This window comes from Coturnix japonica, chromosome 1 (genome assembly GCF_054131305.1).
Source record: "Coturnix japonica strain WE chromosome 1, WE-NBRP24, whole genome shotgun sequence".
Classification (NCBI taxonomy): domain Eukaryota; kingdom Metazoa; phylum Chordata; class Aves; order Galliformes; family Phasianidae; genus Coturnix; species Coturnix japonica.
Genome location: NC_140663.1, coordinates 124,833,036 through 124,858,164, shown reverse-complemented (window position 1 = coordinate 124,858,164; position 25,129 = coordinate 124,833,036). Strand labels below are relative to the sequence as shown.

General features: G+C 44.9%; 1 protein-coding gene and 1 long non-coding RNA gene across 2 annotated transcripts; both read right to left on the bottom strand.

The window, feature by feature from the left end:
* Positions 1-529: 529 nt before the first annotated feature.
* On the bottom strand, positions 530-3,527 carry ECRG4 (ECRG4 augurin precursor). Its single transcript, XM_015849829.2, has 4 exons — positions 3,403-3,527; positions 3,018-3,065; positions 2,398-2,555; positions 530-897 (listed from the first exon to the last, which is right to left on the bottom strand). Exons 1-4 carry the CDS (start codon positions 3,491-3,493, stop codon positions 736-738), a joined length of 459 nt encoding a protein of 152 aa, XP_015705315.2. The 5' UTR covers positions 3,494-3,527; the 3' UTR covers positions 530-735.
* Positions 3,528-5,885: 2,358 nt separating this feature from the next.
* Positions 5,886-9,486, bottom strand: LOC146762702 (uncharacterized). The gene is made up of 2 exons (XR_014947848.1): positions 9,448-9,486; positions 5,886-8,612 (listed from the first exon to the last, which is right to left on the bottom strand). It is a non-coding gene; the product is annotated as an uncharacterized LOC146762702 (long non-coding RNA).
* Positions 9,487-25,129: the final 15,643 nt, after the last annotated feature.

Here is a 25,129-nt window from a genome sequence, read left to right as displayed (position 1 = left end):
ACAAAGATGGTGAGGGGCCTGGAGAATCTCCCTGATGATGAAAGGGTGAGAGGTGCAATGAGGTCTCCCCAGAGGCTTGTCCAGGCTGAACAAGCCCAGCTCCCTCAGCCTGTCTTCATAGGAGGAAGTGCTCCAACCCTCTGATCATCCTTGTGGCCTCCTCTGGACCCGCTCCAACAGCTCCACATCCCTCCTGTGCTGAGGGCCCCAAGCCTGGATGCAGTACTGCAGGTGGGGCCTTTCAAGGGCAGAGCAAATGGGGACAATCACCTCCCTCTCCCTGCTGGCCAATCCCCCTCCAACCCCCCTTCCCCCAAGAAATAATTGGATTTGTTTGTTGACACAAAACTGAATGAGCCAGCACATCTGAAACGTGTTAGGTTATACTATATATTCTATATGCCAGCCTAGATGATATGATGTAATTTTGTGATTGAGTGTAGAAAAGGTAGCAAAAAAAAAAGCCCTTTTAAAAAGTAATTTCTAGTAGGACGGCTTAAAGAAACTTGCTGTTACAGACTCTACTAAATAATGGGAAAGTTTATCAAAAAAAGCTTTATTTCTGTAACACTCTGTATATCGCATACTACTAAGTAACAATAACGAAAGAAAAGTCATGTTTCTTTCTTGGCAGCTCCTGCTGTTGTACATGAACAGGAGGGAAGCAGAGACAGTGACTGGGGAAGGGCTTGGCTTTGCCCAGCCCCATACATCCCAGCTGCAGGACGAAAGCCATCAGTAATCATCATAGTTGACTCCTGCCCCATGCCTGAAGGTGTGTGGGTTCCGGGGGCCGATGGGTGAGTCCTCATCATAGTGGTGTTGGTAGTACCCCCCATAGTACTCACTGCCACCGCGCCCCAGGCTCGTCCAATAGGACATGTCATCTTCAAATTTCTGCCAGGGAGAGAACGAGATTGAAAGAAAAAGATGAAAGAGGGGCTCCTTTTTGTCTCATGCAGATAATTCAGATCCAGAATTTCTCCTCAGAAACTCAGATCCTTTGCATCTAAGCCTGCATCTAAGGGGCTTTCTCTGTGAGATGTGACCAGTCTGGTTTCCCAGTGCCCTACACCTGCAGTCATGGCTTACCTGAGCGCAAAGTGGGTGCATCACCCTTTGTTAAATGCCTGTTATTTTTCTCTTGTAAAATCATAAGGCTGTAGAAGCAGTTCAGTTCTGCTCACGGCAGCAGTGGAAAAACAGTACGCGAGGATATCGAACGCTTGCCAAGCCAAAGCCTTTCCATCTGAATGGCTCTTTGGAAGTATTTCTGGCTGAGATTCGTAAAGAAAGTTTTGCAAAGTACACAATGGGTAAGAACGGCCTAAGTCCTTTCTGAAACGTTGCTGGAACTGACAGTTATCTCATTGTTAAGGCTGTGTCTTAATACTCCACCAAGCCTCCTAAGTGGACTCATTGTATCTCACAACAGGCCTGGTTTCATTTGTCAGTGCACACAGGAACTTGTAGAGAGGAATACATCTTGTCTGCGTGGTTTGCCCTTTCTACTTAACCTCTTACTGTTTGCGCCCAGCCTTCAGTTCCTGATTCATAAAACTGCTTTTGTTAATTTCCATATTGTGTAGCCTCGCTGTTAAAAAGTCACTTTTATCTGCATAATGTCCGGGAGCAACAAAAAAAAAATGTATCCTTCATTATTTCAGTGCAAGCAAAGGCTTTCTTCTTTTAAATCGTTCCAGCTTTGAAAATGAGCGCATTCATCTTCTAAGCAATCCACATAATGTGAAGGTCTAACGTGTACTCCAGCTTGCCTGTGCCGGTGCAATCTCATTAAGCACACGCACGCAGCTGTCAGAAGCCAAGAATCCAACATCTATGACTATTTTTACCTCTTATTTATGTATGGGTTATTCTATGCACGGGACCGCAACTGAACACAGAGTCTGCTGAGCAGAGCTTTGCTCAGTATGTGTACCAGCTGGGGGCTCATGATCCTGCCCCAGTGTTCTTACAGCTTAGAAATATACCCTCATGGTTCAAAGGGCAGGGTCACAGCACGGCTGTGGGGTCTGCACACTCTGCATCAGGTAGCTAACATTGGTTGGGAAAAACCACTAAGATTATCTAGCCCTATTATCAGCTCATCCCCACCATGCCCACTGCCCACATCCCTCAGTACCACATCCACACGGCTCTTGAACACCTCCAGGGATGGTGACTGCACCACCTCCCTGGGCAGCCTGTGCCACTGCAGCACCACGACTTCTGAGAAGAAGTTGTTCCTATTATCCAACCTGAACCTCCCCTGGCACAACTTCAGGTCATTTCTTCCCCTCCTATCACTGTTATCCAGGAGGAGAGGCCAACCCCCACCTCACTACAGCCTCCCATGCCCCCACCCAACCTCACAACCTGAGGAAGCCCAGCACTTACTGCCTCATCAAAGCCAAGGTAGAGGAACTGCTGGTACCACTGCTGTACATCGGGCTGGCTGCGGTCCCACAGCTGCCGCCGCTGGCGCCTCAGGCTGCGCAGGAACCCCTTGGCCGCCTCTTCCTTCAGCGACACCTCTGGCTTCGTGGCAATGGGGGCTGGAATGAATCCCCCCCCAGAAAAAAAGAGGCTGAGAAGTTCTTAATCAGCCTAAATTGTGCCACATCTTTGGTGTTATTTCATCACCTTTGTGCTCAGCAGAGCGGCGTGTGAGGCAATAATGAAAATAGGAATTGCTGATGTGATGGCTTCATAGCCCCTGTTCTCTTTGCTTTTATCATAGCTATCCCGAGCTCAAGGCATGTTACACATGGAATTTAAATACACAGTCCAAACGGAGAATGGGAGCCTGGGCTCTGCGTGCTGCAGCTGCAGGAATGGGAGGGACGCGTGGCCGCTGTGTGTGCTCATGGTGCAGCAGAGCTGTGCATGGTGGGGTCTGCTTGGAGTGCTTACACAGCTCCAGGATGGGGGCACAGCAACAGCACCCTGAGAGCCGCAATGGGCAGCAGCAGAACCAGCAAGGGAAAATACAGGCAATTGGCTGCTTCTCTATTTACCTTCTCGTTTCTGAAGCATCCGCTTAAGTTTATTTCCTCTTGAAACACCTAGAGAAGTAAAATGCATGCTTTTCTATCCACTCTTATTTGGTAAGAAGGAAATAACGACTACAAAACGATTCCTTCCTATCAAGGAAAATGTGGAGCATGATTCCACCCGCACCTCCCCATACCTCCCATTTCCCTTCCTGAGTTCAACAGAAGCTGTAGGGAACCCTCCTGCACCCCGACATCCTTTCCCCAGCCCTTTGTGGGATGGATCCCCATCCCAGCAGCCTTAGTTGCCAGCACAGCCAGAGCCGGGCTCCCCACCAGGCTTCCCACCAACCATCTCCCCGCTGAGCGACTGCAAACAAAGAGTTATAGGGGAGAGATGCTCACTCACCGGGAGCTGCGCACAGCAGCGGCACGACGAGGAAGAGGAAGAAGAGGAGGAAGGTCCAGGGTAGAGCTCCGCGGGGGCACGGTGGCGGCATGGCTGGTGGCCTCCCCGCCGCGACGGGACGGGACAGGACGGGACGGGACGGGACGGGACGGGTAGGAGGGAGAGCGGAGCAAGGGATGGCCGCGCCCACGCCCACGTCGCGCCCGCCCTCGGCCCGGCCCGGGGCCCCGCTGTGGGGGGAGAGAAGCTAAGGAGGCCCCGGTACCGGGATGATCCGGAGTGAGACAGTCAGGAACGGATCCTCAGTATACAGGCACCACTTCTTAAATGGGATGGGATGGGTTGAGATTGAGGACAGGGTAGGATAGGGTATAGTAGTGTAGGGTAGGATAGGATTGGATAAGTGGGATGGGATGGGATGGGATGGGATGGGATGGGATGGGATGGGATGGGATGGGATGGGATGGGATGGGATGGGATGGGATGGGATGGGGTGGGGTGGGGTGGGGTGGGGTGGGGTGGGGTGGGATGGGATGGGATAGGATAGGATAGGATAGGATAGGATAGGATAGGATAGGATAGGATAGGATAGGATAGGATAGGATAGGATAGGATAGGATAGGATAGGATAGGATAGGATAGGATAGGATAGGATAGGATAGGATAGGATAGGATAGGATAGGATAGGAATGGCTGAAGGAACTGAAGTTGTTCAGTCTAGAGAAGAGGAGGCTCAGGGGTGACCTTATCACTCTACAATGATCTTAGGTGGTTCTGAGGTGGGAGTTGTCATGTTCTTCCAGGTAACAACGATGGGATAAGAGGGAATGCCCTCAAGTTGTGCCATGGAAGATTCAGGTTGGATGTTAGAAAATACTTCTCTGAAGGAGCAGTGAGGCGCTGGCACAGGCTGCCCAGGGAGGTGATGGAGTCACCATCCCTGGAAGTGTTCAAGAAATGTTTAGATGTCTGAAGGATGTGGTATAGTGGGAAATACTGGTCTTATTGACTGGATATATAATGACTGGATATATATATAATACTGGTCAGTTGGACTGGATGAACTCAGAACCAGACTGGATGAACCATCATCTCTCTGTGCATAATGCTGTGCTGCAGCAAACAGGCATCAATGTGTTCTTTAATTGGCTTAACTTTGACAGTCACTTGACTAAAATCATTTGGCTTTCTTTGGAAAGAAAGCTGCAGAATGTAGCTGAAGTTACACAAGTGGGATGCATACCTAAGGCTGCATGAAACACCCATGATGCAGGGCAGTACCTCACAGGTAGTTACCTCTTTGTTATATCAAAGTTGGTCACTTTGTAACAAGCCTTGCATGCAACACCATTCTCTATAGGGTTCCAGGTAATACGAGGTAATAACAAGGCACCAAAGCTCATCGGTGTACCACACATATAATTGTGGCTTTCAAAGCTACTCAGATGGATGCTATCTTGTGAAACCTGTAGAAATATTGACTTGAGTGTGTGGCTATTGTAGAAAATCATTGCTCCATTTGTGGAAGAAATGACTGATGGGCAAACATCTCACCCAAGGTTAAACTGAGCAGGGTATCTTTCAAAAAGAGGTCACTTTCTCAGTTCAGAGGACAGAAGTTTTGAGCATAAAGTAAAAGAAGAGTTGCTGAAGATATAACACTATTTCTTTTCTAAGCCAGCAGTGAGAGGTGACTGGCATTTTTCCAGTAGTAATCTATACTTCTAGCCTAGGTTGTTTTAAGCACAAAGATGTTGTTGCCTGGTGCTGCAGCACTTTTCTGCTGAGCCTGAGTCTACTGCATCATTACTGGAAGTGTGTGCCTTCAAACGAGCACTCATGTTTATTGGTACACCTGTGGTGCCTCTTTTTGGTGTTTGCCAGTTAAAAATGCAGTCACTGTGCATGCTGTCTGAAACTCTGGTGTTTTCCAGGGTTCTCTCCATTAACAGTAACATTACTCCTTTTAAACTGTCATTTTCTTGGTTTGGAAGAACACTGGTCACCTCCTGCCTGCCTGCCTGGTGGTCAGAGCACACAACACACCCTGTGCCTTGTTGGGGGTAAGCAAATAAGACCCCATCTCATTTTTTAAATGGATCCACAACTCACTCTGTCCTGTCAAACACTTGAGTCACCCTGTTCCATCTGCGTGACCTCTACACTTATGCTCAGTGTTTTAAAGCCCAGTGGTTTCTATCTAAAACTACATGGAAATATCTCTGCCCTGAAGCATCACGGAGTTCTAAAGCATCTGCGTTCCTGTATTATTATTGTACACTTGGACTGAAAGTAAGTACAGAGAGATTCATGAATAATAGAGAAACACCTCTGCTTTTGTATCTCATCACAGCAGCTGTTGAGAGGACTGTTACCTTCATTATAATGTAAGAGATACCATCGGTATCGCCATTCAAGGATATCCAGAAATTCCAAGCACAGAAAATTATATATATATATGCATATGTACAGAAGTTAAAAGGTTGATTTTGATTTCTTTCCTTTATTAGGCTTCATGTTTTCAAGATTCTCAACACAAATGCATTTTAAAATGTGGCGTGCATTTCTATAACCACAGGACCACTGAAGCTGGAATTTCAAGGGAAAAAAAAACAACACCAAGTATAATGAGACATGATAAAATAGTGAGACATGGCATCAGCATAGCTGAGAAGGTAAACAGGAGAGCTGTATGCAGACCAGGGAATGCAGGAGCTGACACTTCATCTTCTGCAAAGAACCACAAAGATTCTAATGATACACTGAAATGACTTGGGGGATCCAGAACATGGCAGCACTGAACTGTGCTCCTGACATACAGAGAGGTATCACATGGATGCCCCGTCCTTAGAGACATTCAAGGCCAGGCTGGATGTGGCTCTGGGCAGCCTGGTCTGATGGTTGGTGATCCTGCATATAGCAGGGGGGTTGAAACTAGATGATCACTGTGGTCCTTTTCAACCCAGGCCATTCTATGACTCTATGTTTCTATGATTCTGTGATCCTATGATTCTATGATTCTCAGTTAATGAGTTTTTCACAAAAAGTCCAGACCATACTGTCCTGGTAGCTGGCTGTAGGATGGAGGTGCTTGGCACTCTGAGCTGTTTCTGCTCCCTGTTCCAAGAAAACCACAGGAGCTGTGTTTTATTTCCAAACAGGAGGAAGAACATTGAAGTCGTGAGCCAGTTATGCCCCAAATATTTGGAGTTCTACACTACTTCCTCTCCTGCTCCAGAGCCCTCCTGAAAGTGACAGGACCCAAGTTCTGTCTCAAACCCCTTTACTTTAAAGGGGTTTAAACTTCCCTGTTTTAGACTTCCCTTAAGGGAAGTTTATTTGTCACTGCAAGTTCTGTTGACCTTGATGTACAGTCTGTGACTGATAGGAACAAGAGTTTTTCATCCATCACATTTTGCCTGGTAGCATCATTACTTTGGTCCATATTATAAATAAACCACAGTGTTCATACTTTTTCCTTACCTTGAAGTGATACAAAAAAACCTCTAAGAAGTCTTTTTATCCTTCAGCTGCCTCCAGTACATTTTCACAAGTATATAGCAAGCCTGCAAGTTGAGTCTAGCAGGAAAGGAGAGGTATCGTAATACATTAATACTTCTCTTTTTCAAGACATCAATTTCTTTCAAATCATTCTTTCTCTCACTGCTGTCTCTAAGGGCTCTTCTTTTAGCATTTCTGTAATGTTTCAGAACTTCTTTCTGAACTCGTATTTCTGAGCTATTTTTGACTTGAATTTGTTCCACTTTAGCATCCCTCTCTCCACATCATCATTCTCTTAACGGTTTGTACACACTTTCACTATTTCCCCCAAGCTCTAGACCTATACATGAGGTAGCAGATGCTGCCTGCTGTGGTCTTCCCATTGTCTCATGTCCCCAACCAAAACCTCACCTCGAGATCATTATCCACTCCCTCTTTCCCTACTGCTTCATGAAAGTGAATGGAGTGAAATAGGTGAAACCCCAAGGAACCACCATGGTTTGGGCCCAAAAAGCACCAGCCAGGCAATGCAGAAAGGAGCCTTAGAAGTATCTAGAGCATCTCAGCTCTGAGCGTAGCTCCAAGGTTGTCAGAGCAGAAGTTTATCCTCCCAGTGCTACCACAAATGATCTTCTATGGTTTGCTGTGCTGCCTCCTTCCCCAGCTCTGCCTCGTCTCTGTGCTTCCAGCTTTACCAGTGCCTGTCCAAACCCTCCCTGAGAAGGAGTCCATGCCTCTGTCTGTTTGACACTGGATTACATTTCTGATTTACAGCTCAGTTTGTTTCCAGGAGAGTGCACCTTTTGTAGCCTTTGCGTGCTGCTGCTGAGTAAGAGATCATGGCATCTTTAATCTTACAGCATGAAATCCCTCTGCACCCAGACATGCTTGGATGCTAGCGGCTTCAAAGGCAGTCTCTTCCTACCTAGCATCATAATGCTGCCAACTGTGGGTGCTTGAGGGGACATTTTTGCCTGTTGTGATCATTTAAGTACTTGTCCTGAAAATATTCATGCACATATTCAATTTGAATCGTAAGAGCACTGCGGAATCCCATTCATCTCCGAAAGATTAAATTCCAATCTGCTGCTGCTATGCCTGGATCTTGCAAAATGTTGTAGCACAGAAATGTAGCTCCTACATGAAGGCATGCAATTCTTCCTTGGCTCTGTGCTGTCATGTATTTGGTACATGTGCTGATAGGGCTGCGCACATTCTGGACTGAAGCTGCCTCTCAATCACCCAGCCAGAAACACCTGCCCAACTTTGCCACGTAGACAAGACATTAAAGTCCCTGTTAGCTCCTCTTAGCATAGGCATAATTGTCATTATGCACTGGAGCTATTGCCCCTGGGGATGGTAGCAGGATGGTAGAGCTGCTGTCCATCTCCAGCATGTGGTTTACCCTGTATCAAAAATGTCCTGGTGGGGGAAAAAAAAAGCAACAACAAACAAAAAAACATGTCTCTGTGTGTCTGATCCTTCAGCTTGGGGCCAAAATAGATACAGTTTAACCAGAAAGCTAATCTGTGTCAGAAATACATATTGGCTGAACTGTCACGGGAGCTGGGATAGACCTAAGCCAGAGTAATTGTATAGCAGTCCTTCGGCAGTAGTGGGCTCTTTCTTCTCTATAGGTGTCCAGATTGGTGTTCAGCTGTACAGGAGGAAGCAAAGCTGCAGACAAATCCTTGAGGAGTCCTTGTACCCTGCAGAAACAGCACAAGCACAGCAATGACAGTATGGTACAGCAGGAGGGGGCACTTGGCGGTGTAAGACTTTGATTCAATTGGTAACTGGGAGTGCCTTCTCAAACACTGTCAGTTAGTTTGCTTTTTATATTCTGATTAATGCAGATGTGGTGATGGCAAGTGAGATGCAATATAATATCTTTGTTTTAAGCACTTGCGTATTGGACATGGTAAGAGAGGATGCTGTGCCTTCTCTCAGTGAGGAGAAAACAGGGTGTGCATAGGATGTGTGTACCTTGAAGTAGGAAACACTCAACACAACCTGGTGCTCTGCTGAGTGAATTCTAGGCCCCTGCACCAGAATCCATGTTTTCTGATTCAGAAGCAACATTTGCCCTTGGTTTTAGCAAGGTCAGTCATTTTATATGACAATTCCATCATGTGGTTTGGGTTGGAACTTTCATGAGACATTCTTCTACGCTTTTAAAAATAAAAATAAAAATAAACCTCACCCCAAAATAGCCAAATCATTACAGAGCCACTTAATATGCCTATGGAAAAGTTTTCCATAGCAATAATCTTATTTGCCTCTTTTTATTTGAGCTTAAGACAAGCCATGCTGAAAATCTTGGAGAGGGGGGGGAGAAATACACAGCAGGGAGAGGCCTTTATCTTTTTATCTGATATCAAAAAACAAAAACAAACAAAAAAAAAAAACAGATCGTTGTAAGATCAACGTTTTAATAAAGAGACAACACCACAGTTCCCATCAAACCTGCAGTCTCAATATTAGAAGCAATCCATCAGTCCCCTCTAGGAAAGCTCCTGTTGCCCAAGGCACAGATTCATTTACCTGTAAGAGCACAGGCAACTCCAGATTAGGCTCGTACCTAAGAGAAAAATGTAAAACAAAGGCTGACGCACGCTTTGGTTTCATTATGGACAAATTCCTTCTCATCTTATTTTTGTCAGAGGTTTCTCTCCCATTTCTGTCTCTGTTTTCCATTTAAACATCACATATTTTCATTTAAAAATAAGCTCTTACATGCAGAGAACTAAACTCATGTACGTGTAAGCATATATATATGTGTGTGTATATATATACATACAAAATGCAAAACAGAAATATTATCCAAAGATCTATGCACATTCTCTTCATAACACAACACTGGAAAATACATCTGCCTTTTCTTTTCCCAGGCTATATGAACAGCCTTAGGAATAAATTATCCAAAATTATCTAAGAATTGATTTGTGACAATAAAAATGACAGTTAAGGAATGCTCCTGTTTTGCTTACCAGTATTAGAATTCTGTGCAGTGGTGATGGATGTACAGACAGAGACACAGAGTCATTGTACTGACTCCAGAGTTTAACTTCAGAGGAAAAATAGCAGATGGGATTTAATGAGTGTATGGAAGGTACGATGGCTGCTACAAAAGCAATGCCTCCTGTTTTACTGTGTTGATGCATCAGAGGTGGATGTTGGTGTCATGGCAGAAGAGGTTGAACCTTCCCACCAATGTTCCATTACATATCATTGATATGTGACAGATGGCAGCAGAGGGGCACTCTGACACAAAGGCATTTGATGTAGAAGTGCGTATGAAGTACAAGTGTGTCACTGAACTCCGTCATGCAGAAAAAAAAATGGTACCCACTGACATTCACCAATACTTGCTGAATGCTGATGGAGACCAAGCAGTGGTTGTGAGCACAGAGAGGCAGTGGTGGTGCCCTTCAGCAGTGGTGACAGAGATGTGAAAACCAAGCCATCTTATGGACCGCCATGCAGACTGTTACTAGTGTGACAGGCTCTTGTTTATTGCTGGTGAAAATGCATAGCTAATGATGATGACTCTGTTGAAAAAGAGTGTTTTGTCGCTGAGAATTTGCTCTATCAAACAGTGTCATTGTGCTCTTTATATCTGTTGTCGTTTCCATGGAAATAAATAGGAGGCATTGCTTGCAGAGTGGCATATGTATAAGACAATGTTTTCTTGAGCAACACAGAAAGAATGTAAGAGGGATTATGTAGGAACAGGTGTATCTTTCTTAATCAAGGGGAGAATATTTTTCTTTCTAAAAGATGATCACTGTCACAAGTACTCTTTATGATCCTGAAAGCTGAATTTTTACAGGGATGTCAGAGGATCTGAATTATGCAGGTGGTCAGACCAGACTAATGTCTTCTAGTCTTAAAATCAATGCATCTCACTTGGAGACAAAAGGAAGGAAAAGACAGGTAGTCGCACAGACTTTATACATTTACAAATCACCTACAAACTGCTTGTTTGAAATTTACACAGAAATGTCAGCCGAAGCCAAGGTCCCTTCAAATCAGTCGTTGCCATTTTCCCTTCAATTGCACAGTAGCATCTCCAAGCAATATCTGAAAAAGGACTGTGGCTGATTATAGGGTTACAGTGAGCTGAGGGTCTACAGGTAAGCAGAAGAGCAAGGAAAAGGGCATAACAGGTCAGAAAGACTAAGGAGCAGGAGTGAAACACAATTGCATGAGGTCTTGACAAATTACATTTCCTCCCAGAAGCAAAACATTTGTGCATGTGCCACCTGCTGAGGATGAAAGCTGCATGGCAACTAGTAAGAAGAGTTCTGTGCAAGCACAGGCTTCACAAAGAAGTGTAAAAGGAATGTGGATTTTCCCACTGCTACACTGAGATCCAATCAGCAGACTGGCTGACTGCCACAGAGATGCACTTGCCTACAGGCTCACCCTTCTTCTAACTTAAAATCCAAGCTTGACCCATGCTCTGTTAACTGTTCAGTTCCGCAAGCAATCTCACTTCACAATCAATGGTTTCAAAGGCTACTGACACAGCTAAAGGAATCTCATCTGTGCCTGTCACAGGAGAGGTTTCCATCTCTATATGTCATTATTAGGAAGAGGCTGGTCAAGAAGACCTGCATTAGCATTCATAGGGCAGGAAGCTGTATTAAAAAAAGAAAGGCATCAAGTGTGAAATCTCTAAATAGGACCAGAACGGATTTATTAGAGTGCCAGTGTGCTGCAACACCCAAATGAACATTCAGGGGCAGCCAACAGAGAGAAGGCACTGTAAACATCAGATCCTGCACGGTTTCTTTTAGATAATCTTTCTGTACTTCATTAAGTCTTGCCTGTGGTAAGCCAAGCCAAACACAGCATGAAAACATGTCTGTATTTCAGCTTGTGCTAAATAGATGTGTCTTCCTATTGCTTTTTAATGACAGATGCTTTCGTTCATTGCCTAGCACAATTCATTCTGCTGTGGGATAAAAGTTCTTCGTGTGTGCATGGGAATGCATGTGGATAAACTGTGATGTTTAAATGTACATACCATGGCATTCAAGGCCAGGCTGGATATGGCTCTGGACAGCCTGCTCTGGTGGCTGGCAACGTTGTACGGAGCATGGGGATTGAAATTAGATGATCTTTGAGGTTCTTTTCAACCCAGGCCATTTTATGATTCTATGATGCTTCTGTGATTCAAATCAGACATTTGTAAAAGGCATCTGAAGAGGAAATTAGGAAATACACCTGCCCCACATGCAAACCTTTCCTGTCACATTGCAAGGATGTGCTCTCACTTGCTCAGGTTCCTGCATCTCATCTTCATCTCAGTTAAGATATGGCTAAATCACAAAATGGTAAAGGCCAGCTATACAATATGTGTGTATGCCTGTATTCCCCAACTGAAAAATGTTACGAAAAAGCTTTGTGTTTCTTTGAATGTACTGAAATTTCAAATTCCTGATGATCTACATTTCTGTGACTATAGCTAATAAAATTGCCAGAGGAGAGCAAGAACACTTGGAGCTGCCAGTTGGCTTCACAGATGATCTTCTCTTAAAGAGCTAGATTTCTGAATGTCATGTAAAGGTAGGGTGGAGGAGCACACTGTCACTTTATTCCCAAAACGTGACATTCTTAATTGCGTTCATAAAGTAAATTTGGTCCTTTCATGTAGAAGCATTCAAGGCTGATGCATTCTAAATCTAATCTGGCAAATCTATAGAAGCAGTAAATTTGTCTATCTCATCAGTAGGACAACAGGTGAAGGCCTCAAATTTTATTGGCAAGGTTCAGGTTGGATGTGAGGAAAGATTTATGCTCAGAAGGAGTGGTGCTGCAGTGGCACAGGCTGCCCAGGGAGGTGGTGGAATCACCATCCCTGGAGGTGTCCAAGAACTGTGTGGATGTGGCACTGAGGGACATCAACAGTGGGGGTGATGGGGATGGGCTCATGGTTGAACTGAGTGATCTAGAAAGGTGGTCCTTTCCAGATATAATGATTCTGTGATTTTATTCTACAGCCTGCGATGGGACAGCACATGAGGCTTTCATTAATATAGGGATTCTTAGCTGTTTCCTTGCTGGTCAGCTGAAATGGGGAAAATATCAAGAACCAAACAATGGCATCACCAGATAATCTGATAGTATTCCTCTGTGTCCATTCACTGTCCCCATAAAATGTTTAGCTATTTCCATGTCTACGGAGTGTACATTCACACAGCCATGCACATACACACATGTGCATACACTGACAAAGAGTCTGCTTATGGCCAGAAAAAAGATCCTACATGAGCCTGCAGACAACTAAAAGATAAAATATTCCTTCACAACACCCTGCAGTTGTTGTCATGGCAGAACTATATCCTCAAATAACTTTTTGTACAGTAGTGTATAAAGACATGTTTTTGACATTCCTCCTGCTCCTTCAGCAAACAAACATTTTATCAGTTTACCTTTAAAATAACATGCTTCCTGTCTCCTTCTCAAATGCCCAGCCAGAAGAAGTGACCGTTTTTCCACCACAGAACAAGTTTCTCTTTATTTAAGCATTTCTCAATCCCTGAAAGTAGGGCAAGGAGCACGCAGGACTGTGAGCACTGGGGCAGGCAGGCTGCTGGGGAAGCGCAGCTGAAAGACAGGCTTATTCTGCTCCTCTCCAATCCTGGCCCCTCAGCTGCAAATACTGACCAAAGTGTGGAGAATCATGTTTCTGCTTCGGCAGGCCGACCGGCTGGGGAACGATGATTGCAAGCAGATGTACCCATGTTCTCATGCAAAAGGAATTTAGGATTTTGCAGAGGCTGAAGGATGCGCAACAGGCTCCTGGGAGTGTTTCACCCTCCCTTAATTCCTTGCAGGTGTTGGAAGTCAGTGTGCTGTGGGGTGTTAAAGCCTCACCTCCAGAATACATGGGGAGGAGCAGCATGGCAAGGGTTAGCAGAAGGGCAGAGAGAGAAGAAATGGCTTGCAGGGCAGGGAAGGTTTGGTTACAGGGGGAAATACGATTCTGTCTTGCAAAGTCATGTGGATGTGGGGCAAGTTTTAGTAACTCCTTAGACTGGGTTGATGGTTGGACTTGATGATCTTGAAGGTCTTTTCCATTCCTGATGATTCTGTGACCCTGTGACTCGTACTCCTGATTAATGCCAGAATCACAGAATTACAGTATATTCTTAGTTGGAAGGGACCCACAAGGACCACCAAGTCCAACTTCCAGCACCACATGGTACCATCCAACATTCAAACCCTATGTCCGAGTGTGGTATCCAAACACTTCTTGAACTCCAACACTTGGGGCCTTGCCCACCGCCCTGTGATGCAGCCCCTTCCCCTGACCCCCAGCTGTCCCTCCGCTGACAGCTCTATGCCGTTCCCTTGGGTCCTGTCACTGTTTCACAGAGCACAGTACTCCAGGCCACGCTGTTTTTAATGCACCCCAGGATACCACTGGCCTTGGCCACACAGACATACTGCTGGCTTGCAGCCACCCTGTTGCCCACCAGGACACCCAAATCCTTCTCTACAGGGCTCCTCTACAGTAGGTCAGCCCCTAACCTGTACTAAAGCATGCCATGATTTCTCCCCACCTGTAGCACTGTTTATTTATTCACCCTTGTTGGAGTTTATCTGGCCGTCCTCCACACAGCTCTGCAGCCAGCCTAGGTCTTGCTGAGTGGTAGCCTTCTGGTGTGTCAGCCACTCCTCCTGTCTTTGTATCATTAGAAAACTTGCTGAAGGTGGACTCTAGTCTTTCATACAGGAATCTGATGGTGTTAAACAAGACTGGACCTCATGTGGATCTCTGGGGAACATCACTTGTTACAGGCCTACAACCAGACTGTGCTGCTGACACAAAGTATCACAACCTTCTGAGCTCTGCCTGGCAGCCAGTTCTCAATCTACCTCACTGTCCACTCATCTATCCCACTCTTCATGAGCTTCTCTACAAGGCTTTCAAGGGAGAAAGCATCAAAGCTCATAATGCAGTTACAGCATTTGCAGCTGTATTATGATGCCACTATTGCAGCTTGTTGTGTACCATGCAAAACCCAGTTTGCCTAATGTAGGCATCTAAATCAAAAAGGAACAGGATCTGGAAGTCTTCAAAACATTTTTCTGTTGGTTCACTGCTGACTTCTCCTGAAACATCAGTGCTTACATGAGGAGATCTACTCTTTAAGATAACAAAAAATTATGATCAAGTCTGATCCCTGAGGCTCTGATTCAGTGAACACCTTTTAACATCATGATGGGTTAAGCAATCCTTGCCCAGCCCTTTCCTTTGCTTTTGTGTTTTCCCACACAGCCCTTCATGCAGCAGCCTCTGCCAGGAAAGTGGCTTCAGCTGATAGCACCCCAAGCTTTCAGCTCCCCCCATAACTTCAGCTGGATCCAGTCCATATCTGACTGAGTGATTTGCCAGCATAGTGACCCAGAGGGCAGCAGGAAGGAATGAGGATGACATTAGATGAGTCTGAGTCTCCTCCCAGTTGTATCCTGAGATGAACTCAGTGGTACACTCAATAAACATGGGACAAGGGAGGTCATGGAAATGAGAAACTGAACTTGAGCAATGGAGTATCCCAAACAGGCAAACTGGGAGAGTTTCATCTGCCTAGAATATGGTTCTGAGTGGAAGAGGCAACTTGAGGAGTGATGCCACCCAACATAGCCACATAGCCACAGAGGTGAGTAATGATGGTGAAATCAGCAGCCTGATTCCATCCCTGAGTTAATTGTAGGATGGCAGCAATCAGACGCTTTGTGATAAAGGCTGTACAGCACACAGAGAGACACAATGCCTCCAGCTTACAGGCATTATTTAAGAAGCTCTCATGACTCTTCTGCCTGGCTAGTAGGGAAATGAAGATTCTACAGAGACACCCACTCAAAAGCCACTTCATTTCAGCCCCTTCAGCACTGTGTCCTGCAAAGACTTTAAAATCCTGGCCCTGTGTCCTGCCCAGAGGACTTATACCATCATAAAGAAGGATACGCTGAGGGCACCCAGCCCTTTGCCCTAGGTCCTTACATATAAGTGGTTATGCTGATGACTCAGCTGCTGCGTCCCATGGTGCTGTCACCCAACTAGAAGTGACAGATGGTGTCCCAGGGTGACATATCTGGGAGAGCTGTGGGACTGAAAGAAGCCACTGTGAAGTGTGTGAAGTTTGTGGGGGTGAGCAGCCCCAGCGCACTGCCCAAGTCCCTCTCCTCCTGCAGGATGCAGGACACCTCTCCCTGCCTGAGCTGTGGGTCGTAAGTTGTTAACAGTTGTTAAGCAATGCTCCAGTTGTAGTCCAGGCACTGGAACAAGTTGCCCAGATATTTTTTTGCTAATAACTAATTAAATAAGGATTACGAGCACCATCATGAGACAAATCAAGTATGACTTGGTGAGACTTTCCTTGGTAGATAGCATTGTGTTATTAAGCCAGCAACTGGAGCAGAAAGTACTTCTAGACAGATGTAAAAGAAAGGGAAAAAAAGGAGTTGACGAGTCATTAGTCTGAATTACTGGAGAATGGGCAGCAAGCTGACAGGTAGCTTCCAGCAAATTTCCACGTAAAGGTTTAGCAGCACCTCCCCAACCAAAGCTTTGGGATAAGTTTCATTCCCAATCACCAAGAAACACATGGACATTGTTAGCCTGGGGGGACACTGATATTTAAAAATCTGATGAGGCAACTGTGATGGGGGAAAAAAAACCAGCGAGCTTCTGGAACCGCAGGAGACGGGCAGGAAGGGAAGGGACACACGTCCTGCTCATTGAGATATCTTATTTCACATTTCTTGGCCCATATTATTTAAATGACACGTCAGCCTAAATCTGAAAGAGAGACAGTTTATTTTTCACACTTGCCATTTGGCTCCGTGTTGCCTGTAATAGCTGTACACAAATCCTGCATTTACTGGGCTGCCCAGGAACTAAACGGGCTATTTTGGGGAAATTCTTCCTGTCTTCCTGTGGATGCGGCCTCTGTTGGCTGCCCCCACTGCCTCCTCACATTCCAGCCGCAGATCTGTTTATACCATTGCATTTCTCAGCCTGTGTACCAATAACTCTGGCTGGAGCCATGACGTTGTGCATCTCCCTCCCTTCTGCTAAAACACTGTAATGCAAGCACCCCTTCTGCAGGGGCTCCTGAGGGCTCTGCAGGACATGCAGTATTTTCAGGAAGGCATCAACACCAGGTATTTATTCCATAAATACCTACAGCTACATTACATTTCACTGTAGAGAAATACTCTACAACCCTCTTGTCCCAGTAAAATTGCTGAATTCCATCAAAACCCCCCTCCTGCTCAATCTTCAATCCTTGTCTAAAGCAGATGGCCGCCATGAATAATACATTCTAGGCAACCCGATCAGCCATCCCCGGGACGCACTTGAGCTCCTGTCTCTCATAATATCATCACTAGATTAGCTCTGGGAATTCTTTTAATTTAATCCTTTTAACAGGTCATGTGCAGAAGGGGCAGTGATGGGGAAAATACATGCATTCAGCTGGGCTTGGCTGTCCCTCGCTGGGCACTGGCAGTCCTTCTTACAGCCACATCTTCATGGAGAAATGTCATGGATACCCGGCCCTGGGGAGACTGGGGCCAGGGCACGGAGTGCTGCTATGGAAAACTTTTTCATAAGTGTATTTAATGGCTTTGTAATGATTTGGTGGTTTGGTTCTGCTGCTGTGGGGCTTCGGTTTTGTTGTTTTATCTTTCAATTCTTCTATAGAAGAATTTCTCACGAAAGGCCCAACCCAAACGGTACAATGTAAGTTTCAAATACAGTGATCATCCATTGCCATTGGAAACACCACGTTTCTTTTAGGATGGAACACAGAAATCCATAAATTCATTTTTCTGTGTCTTTAGTGCTCCCTGGTTCACCAAATCACTGGTATCTGGCTGGTGGTCAGTGATGCCCGCAGGGCTTATTCCTACCCCACCCAGTGGGACTGGAAAAGATGGGCAGGAATCCTTATCTAGAAAATAGTACTGATACAACAGAATGACTTCTAAATCGTAACAAATCATATTTTGCATTTCTGTAATGCCTTTCATCCTGTTTTCACAAACATTAACACATGAAGTTTAACAACACATCTGGCCAAGCACTGTGCCATGTGAGAACTCCCTTGTCCCAGCTTAGTGGATGAGTGAGCCCACAGGGACTGCAGGGACTCACCGCTCTGCTTCAGATGGATCTCTGTTGCAGAACATGGACCATAGATCTCCTGGTGTTTGTAAAGAGGCTGGAGAACAGATCTGCTATGATCACAGATAAAATATTGAGTGGGTGGTAAGACTACAGGGGACAAAATAAGCATCACTTTCCCAGCTGTCTTCTTTAAGCTCTTCAGTATCTACCCAAAGCATTTTCAATGCTGAGATGTCATCTCATTTGGATTTCTGATTCATGCATAGGAGATTGGTATTGTACTAGAAACTGATTATCAGGAGACACATTTACTGTGTGGCGAATCAGAATTTGTTATTATCACCACCCCATTAATTTCCACACACATCTGCTGGAGTACTTGTTTCTGCCTGTGTCTCGCATTTATCTTCATCTAATCCACTTTTTACTGCCCTTGTCCTAGTGCCAGCAACTATCATCAGGCACTGTAAACACTCGTTAGTTAACTATTTGTGATTACCAGCTCTTCAAACCCCACTTTGTTGGGGTTTAAGGTCTGTAGGTTTTTCTGTGACACTGCAATTATTTGGCTGCATTAGGAATCAACTCACAGGCAGGTAGCATGAGCCAGGAAGGGCGGGGAGGTTTGGGTTTGACAAGGGTGGCCCTGGGAATCAAGGAACCCAGGTCCTTGGGTATGGATGCAGTTGGGGTGCCCTTAGCACTCTGCCAGCTTCTTCTGAAAAGCTCAGCCCCAGCCTCACATTTGATATGACTCTATGAAACAAGCCAGGTGGGTTGATTCCAGATGCAGACCCAGGCAGCAGGTGGGATGCAGGTTTCTCCTACAATGGATATGTCCCCAGTGGGGAGGGAATGCTCCTGAGGAGATGGTGCATCCTGATCCCAGACACCCTGGCTTCCTGTCAGCCTGCGAGGCTCCTGCAGTTAAAGTGTTTTCTGCTGAATCAAAAAGAGTTCCTCCCATGTTACTTGACAGCCTCTTTTCCTCTGTCAGATGTAATTAGCTTACCCTAATTAAAGGGCTGCAGCCAGGCTCAGCGGGAAGTCTGAGAAGCTCGTTCCTTAACCAACAGCTTTTCATTTCTGTTCAGCATTCAGGCAGCTGGAGGCCCTGAAGCCTGACCTGACCCTCCAGGGCACCGAGCTGCCTCTGCTACCTCCTGTTTCAAGCCGTGAATGAAGCTGGGGCTCAATGGAGTGGGCAGCAATAGGAACGTGGGGGGAATTGTTTGCAGCTGGGCAGTGCTCAGTGCTGCAGGCACCTGCAGGAGCCACCAAAAGGCTTCCCCTGGTTTAATTTCATTTGTAATGATGGGTGAGCTGAAATGCCATGGATGCAACAAATACCATCTCCCAGCACCAAATGGTTGATCTGATGTGCTGTGATCCTTCCTGTTTGCATTCATTGTGCCCAGCTGACATTACACTTTTTTCTTTCTGCCTTCAGCTGTAATACAGGCCGTGATGTATGTCTTGTGTTATATATAAAATATACCCCTCCAGAGCCCTTTGGGCAATTGTGTGCAGCCTGAAGGCAGGGAAGCCCATGGTGCTGATAGCCTTAGCATCAAGTGAGCATCCCACTGGAGAGAGCAAAGAGGGGGAAATTTGCATGCCCATCACTACAGCCATCCACAGCAGTGCAAGCTGTACATCAGTGCTAGGATCTCCTCTGCCCCAGCACCCCCTCAGCATCTGATCCCCTACAGCTGGCTCCCTCTTGCCTGTTTTGCCCTTTCCTGTCTTTGTGCAAATTACCTGGTGTTGATTTCAGAAGAGCAGTATTTTGGAAGGGGCATGTGTAATACTAAATGTGCAGAGGCACCTCATGTAACTGATTGGCACTGCCTCCCCCCCACCCCCTCCCAGATTACATTTGTTTCAGGGTTGAATTTGTCTGACTTAAATTCCTACCCACTGGCCCCAGCTATGCCCTTGTCTGCAATTTTATATAGACTTGTACTTTATATTGAATACATGAAAACAAATGTATGGATATGCCTCATATGCATGCTAAGGAACATCACCTCTCAGCTATCTTCTTGGTTGAAAAACCAGTTGGCATGCCTGTAGCCACACCTGGAAAGGTGCAGCCCCCAGCCAAGGCTCAGTCCAACTGTCCTCCTGCAGACCATCCTCAGTGCTTGCTCTCCCTCCCCAGTCTGTGTGCTCCTCTCCAGAAGTGGCCTTGCTGATGCTGCACAGAGGCAGGCTGGCACGTTGCTCCTATGTGAAGCACCTCTTCTATGCAGCTGGGGCCTTCCGCAGCCTTCCCTTGGGAAGTCATATCAAGAAGGTTATTCATGACAGCTCTGACAGCCTTCCTCCTGCCTTGTAGGTGCTCCTTGTATTTTCCAAGCTGCAGTCTGCCTCTAGTTTAGAAACATTTAAACCTGTTTTGAATGGTTATTATTTAATCAGATGTTATTCTTTCTCAGTAGTCTACCATTATCATCACAGTTTCGCCCACAGCACATTTAATTTTGCAGCATGGTTGAATGTAACATCCTATGATTTAAATATTAGATGAAAATTTGCTAAGTAAACCTTCGGAATTTTATTTCACAGGTCCTCTTGGAGAGAGTTAAACATGAGTCTTCTTCAAGTCTTTTTCTGGTGATGGCTTAGACTGTGATATTGGCTGTCATTATGGTGCTCCAGGCTCTTGTTGTGTAGATGACTGTTGATATCCCCAATGAAGGTAAATCCCAGCAGCTTATTTAGAAGGAATTCAGCTTCTAAACTTAAATTACTAAAATATTTCAATGGGTTAGTTCGGATCAGCAAAATCTCATTCAGATGTAGTGGTTTCCTTATTTCCATTTAGATTTAGATCTATTTAGGCTTCAATGGATTTCACTATGAAACCAAGTCAGCAAAAATGCCTGCAGCCTTTCTTCCCTTCCCTTCCCTTCCCTTCCCTTCCCTTCCCTTCCCTTCCCTTCCCTTCCCTTCCCTTCCCTTCCCTTCCCTTCCCTTCCCTTCCCTTCCCTTCCCTTCCCTTCCCTTCCCTTCCCTTCCATTTCCCTTCCCTTCCCTTCCCTTCCATTTCCCTTCCCTCACTTGCTTTATTTTTTTCTCTTTTCAGTTTTCTCAGTGTTGATTACACAGTGGTACTCTGCTTCACTCTAAATGCACAGTCTTATTTGAAACTCACTGAAGCTGATGAAAGCCCTTCCACTGGTCTCAGAAGGCATTACTTGAGGCTCATATTCTATGCATTACCTCACTGTAAGCATCTGAGCTATGTAAAGGACATAATCTCTTTCTATCATGTCTTCTTTTTGTTCCTATTTTTTAAACATGCCATACAAGCTGTTAATGGAACAAATGACACGGAAACATAATCTGTATTCTTGCAGGTTTTGTGGCACTGCTTGCTGCTTATTTCTTATCACCAAAGTGATAAAGCCCTGTTGGTGATACCATAATTGAGTTTAGTGGAAGTGATTTATCAGATTGCTAACAGAGAATGAAAACATCAGGGATGGGGAACAAGCAGCGGGAGAATATGAACTTTTCAGAAACAAGAGCCTTAGTTTTTATGTAAATGGCTGTGTTAATGAAAACCAGGTGGGAAAAGAAAATAGTCACAACAATTTTGCTTACAGAGCAGATACCTTATCTAAGGAAACAGGATTTCAAAGTTCTTCCTGAAATATCATCTAGGTTTCACTGTCTCGCTGATAACATCTAGTGTGTAGAATCTGTGCTTTACTTCTTGCTGTTAACTCATTAGGAATAAATCTATAAATCTCCATTATGCAGAGAAAACATGAAAGAGGCCCTGTTGTCTGAATACAGCACCAAAAACACATACTTTTAATTTTTCTTTCATGATAAATTGTAATGTTCCTGAAGAGCCAAACTGAAATCCTAATGGGCTCAAAAGAAAGCCCCACTGATTTCAATAGAGTTCAGACTGAGATTTTGGTTAATATATTTTCCAAATCTTACTTTTAGGAATTATTATCTGCTATTTGTGCTCCTTAAAGCTCCCAGCTCAGAATTTCACTGTGCTGAACTCAGGATAAATACACAAGAAGTCATCAGGCTTTGTAAGCACCTACTGGCTGCTGGAGTCTGAGCGACGTCAGGCACAGTGCTCTTCAATGGCCAGCTGTCCTGCTTGGCTTCCACTGTACTGGGGCAAAGACCCACAGAGTCACAGAATGACAGACTAATCCTGCGTTGGAAGAGAACAACAAAGACCACTGAGTCCAGCTCCTGGCTCCACACAGCACTGCCCAAAATTCAAGCCATGTCACTGCCCTCTGGTGCTTTACTTCTGAGCTCACTTTCCTTGCCATTACCAAAATTAATTCTCTAACACAACAGTTTCAGTCTTATTAGGCTGAGGAGTCATCTTTTTAGGGAGATGCTTTTTTTTCTTTTCTTAATTCATTGCTTCATTTTCCTCTCTACAGGTACAAGAAATGTGAAACAGCCCCATCAAGAACTACTGATTTTGATAAATTAAACGTCTTCCTGTAGAATGACCAATTACAGGAGAAACTGTGAAGCATGCTTGCACATTTCAGAATGCTCCAAATTCATTAGCTATTCCACTTGAGTTATGAGTTAGTGAGCCACACAAAGAAAATGTGTTTGGAATAACTCTTTGCAGCTCTAGTGTTTTTAAATAGGCAGCCAACAATGTACCATTCCCTCCTATTCAGTTGTTTGTTTTATTTTTCATGCGAAAAGAGAATGTAATCAGCTTCCCTATTATAGAAAAAGATGAGGATAAAGTGCCCATTGTTAAACCATGTCTGCTGGCATCCCCTTATTTTCACATAACAATGGTTATTTTCTAAATCTTCTATTTCCCGTTAACCTGTGTGTGTTTGCTTACTGCTTTTTCTATCATGATTTCTCTAAGGTAGCTCCCTAAAATCACTGTGACAGCATTTTGCTGTGTATATTCTTCTCTTGTTTGGTAGGCAGGGGTGGCTTTCTTGCTTGTAAATTATTCAAGAAGCTGAGCAGCTCTTACTATGGGACCAGAATGGATCTATCTGTCTTCCTTACATCTTCTATGGAAATTTTCTACTGTGAGAAGTTTGCAGCACAGTGTCCTGTGCTTTCAGTGTCAGAAATGCTAAAAGAACACATAGAGACATTGCAGTAGGTGAGTCTGCTCTGTAGTGGTCAATGTTGTACTCAATCCTTGTGGAGCATTGCAGAGCCTGGGCACCCCTGCCTCAGCCCTGGCTTGCACCCAGACAGTTTTGTTCTGGTTCCCGTGCCAAGATAAAGGCAGAAGTCAGACAGAAGACAAAAAAGCAGTGAATTTTTGGAAAGACTCTTGTTTCTTGGGCAGAATGCTAATGCAGCCATGCAGGATCATTAAAAGCCCAGTGAGTGAGGATGCAACCACTCTGATACTCACATGGCTACTGCAAATCCAAAGACTGAGACTGCAAGGTCTTGTTGGCTGAAAAAGATGTGACAAAAAATCAGTAGGCACCAGGAGGTGGAGTAAAGACAGAAGAACTGTGTGGATGCCTTGAAAACCCCAGGAAGAAAATGGACACGACAGAGTTGTCCCACAAGTTCAGCCAAAAGCTGCAGAGAATATGTATATTGAATAAAGAGACTCTGCAGGGTTGTGGCAGCTGCCAGAAGCCTTTTCTGTTGGTTCTTTAACCATAATTTGATCGTTAATGCATCCAAAGGCCTCAAGCAAGCTTAGGACCATGAGCTGCAAAGGGACTCAGTTGCTGTATGGAGAATGATAAAGCCTTTCTCCAAGAGTCAAATCCAGAAGATTATTGGATTCAGAGTCAAGAGGTTTCAAATAAATGAAGGCTGCAGGTTCAGTAGTATAATACTCACTTCAGCTTCTCTCTCTGGACCAACTTACAGCTTTCAGAGCTCATTTACAGAAGTCCCATTTCCAACCCAGGTCTAAGAGCAAGTAAAGCATTGTCAAGGGAATGTTCTAGATTCTCCTACAGGTTCAGCCCAAGCAACTATCAGTAAAGCAACTGGAAGAAGCCTGCTAAGTCAATACATTCAGACTTTGGCAGTCAAACCAACTATAGAATGGAAGGATACGCTCCTCTTTTTTCCTTTCACACAAAACATTCCATTGATCCATGGCAAATTTAAACTCTTTGGTGCAAAAATGAAACCCACAACAGCCAATCTAGTGCACCACAAAAAGGTAGGAGGAGAGAGGAAAAGAAAAGGTCCTAGGACCCCTTTTTTTTTTTTTCCATCAGGGGAAAATAAACACAAACATATGGTCTTCATAGGTGGATCACACCCTGTATTGCCTTTGGAATTCTAATTTTCAAGGCCAGGTTGGATGGGGCCCTGGGCAGCCTGAGCTGGTGGGGGACAGCCCTGCCCACAGCAGGGGCTGGGGATGGGTGGGCTTTGAGGTTCCTTCCAACCCAAATCATTCTGTCATTGTATGATTCTATGATTCTAAATGTGATCATTTCAGTTCTTAGGCTGAGGGACAGAGAGATCACCTTGTAGAGAAGCTGCTTGGTTCTGCTTTGAGAATGTTTGCCTTCTGTCCACCACATCCTCTCCTGCAGAAGACAATCTCTGACCTTCAGAAAGAGGGGAAACACAGAACGTGGCCTCTTGTTCAAACCCTTCCTACCTCCATTGGCTAAAATTATCAAGGGAAGACACAAAGGACCAGCAGGAGCTGGGAATTAATTAATCTTTATTCCAACCCGGCAGGAGCCACATTCAAAGGAGTAGTTTGTGAGGGAATCCGTTCCTGAGGATCTAGTTATGTTTTTGTAATTAATTCTGGTATGGAAGTTTAAGTCTTAAGCCATTTCTGACCATTTCATACTGAACCATTGAAACTTTGGGAAGTTACACATGCCAGCAAGGGACACAATAGCTAGCAGGCCTATTGGATGCCACATTTTCTTATTCAGGGAAAAACAGTTTACATCAGAACCTGAAATCAGGGCACCTTTGAAAGTTCTTCAGCTCTTGATGCTATTTTCCTGACTGATGTCATTTTCTTCTATTTTTGAGTTGAAAAACACTATCACAAGAAAGATTTTGATGTCACAAACAGAAAATAACGATTCTAGGGGA

Excerpts from the sequence above, each read along its gene's own strand:
- ECRG4 (XM_015849829.2), bottom strand. The coding sequence starts at position 3,493 with ATGCCGCCACCGTGCCCCCGCGGAGCTCTACCCTGGACCTTCCTCCTC. Across the intron at positions 3,066-3,402 it reads GCTGCTGTGCGCAGCTCCCG|GTGTTTCAAGAGGAAATAAA; the intron begins GTGAGTGAGCAT and ends TTACTTCTCTAG. Across the intron at positions 2,556-3,017 it reads GATGCTTCAGAAACGAGAAG|CCCCCATTGCCACGAAGCCA; the intron begins GTAAATAGAGAA and ends GATTCATTCCAG.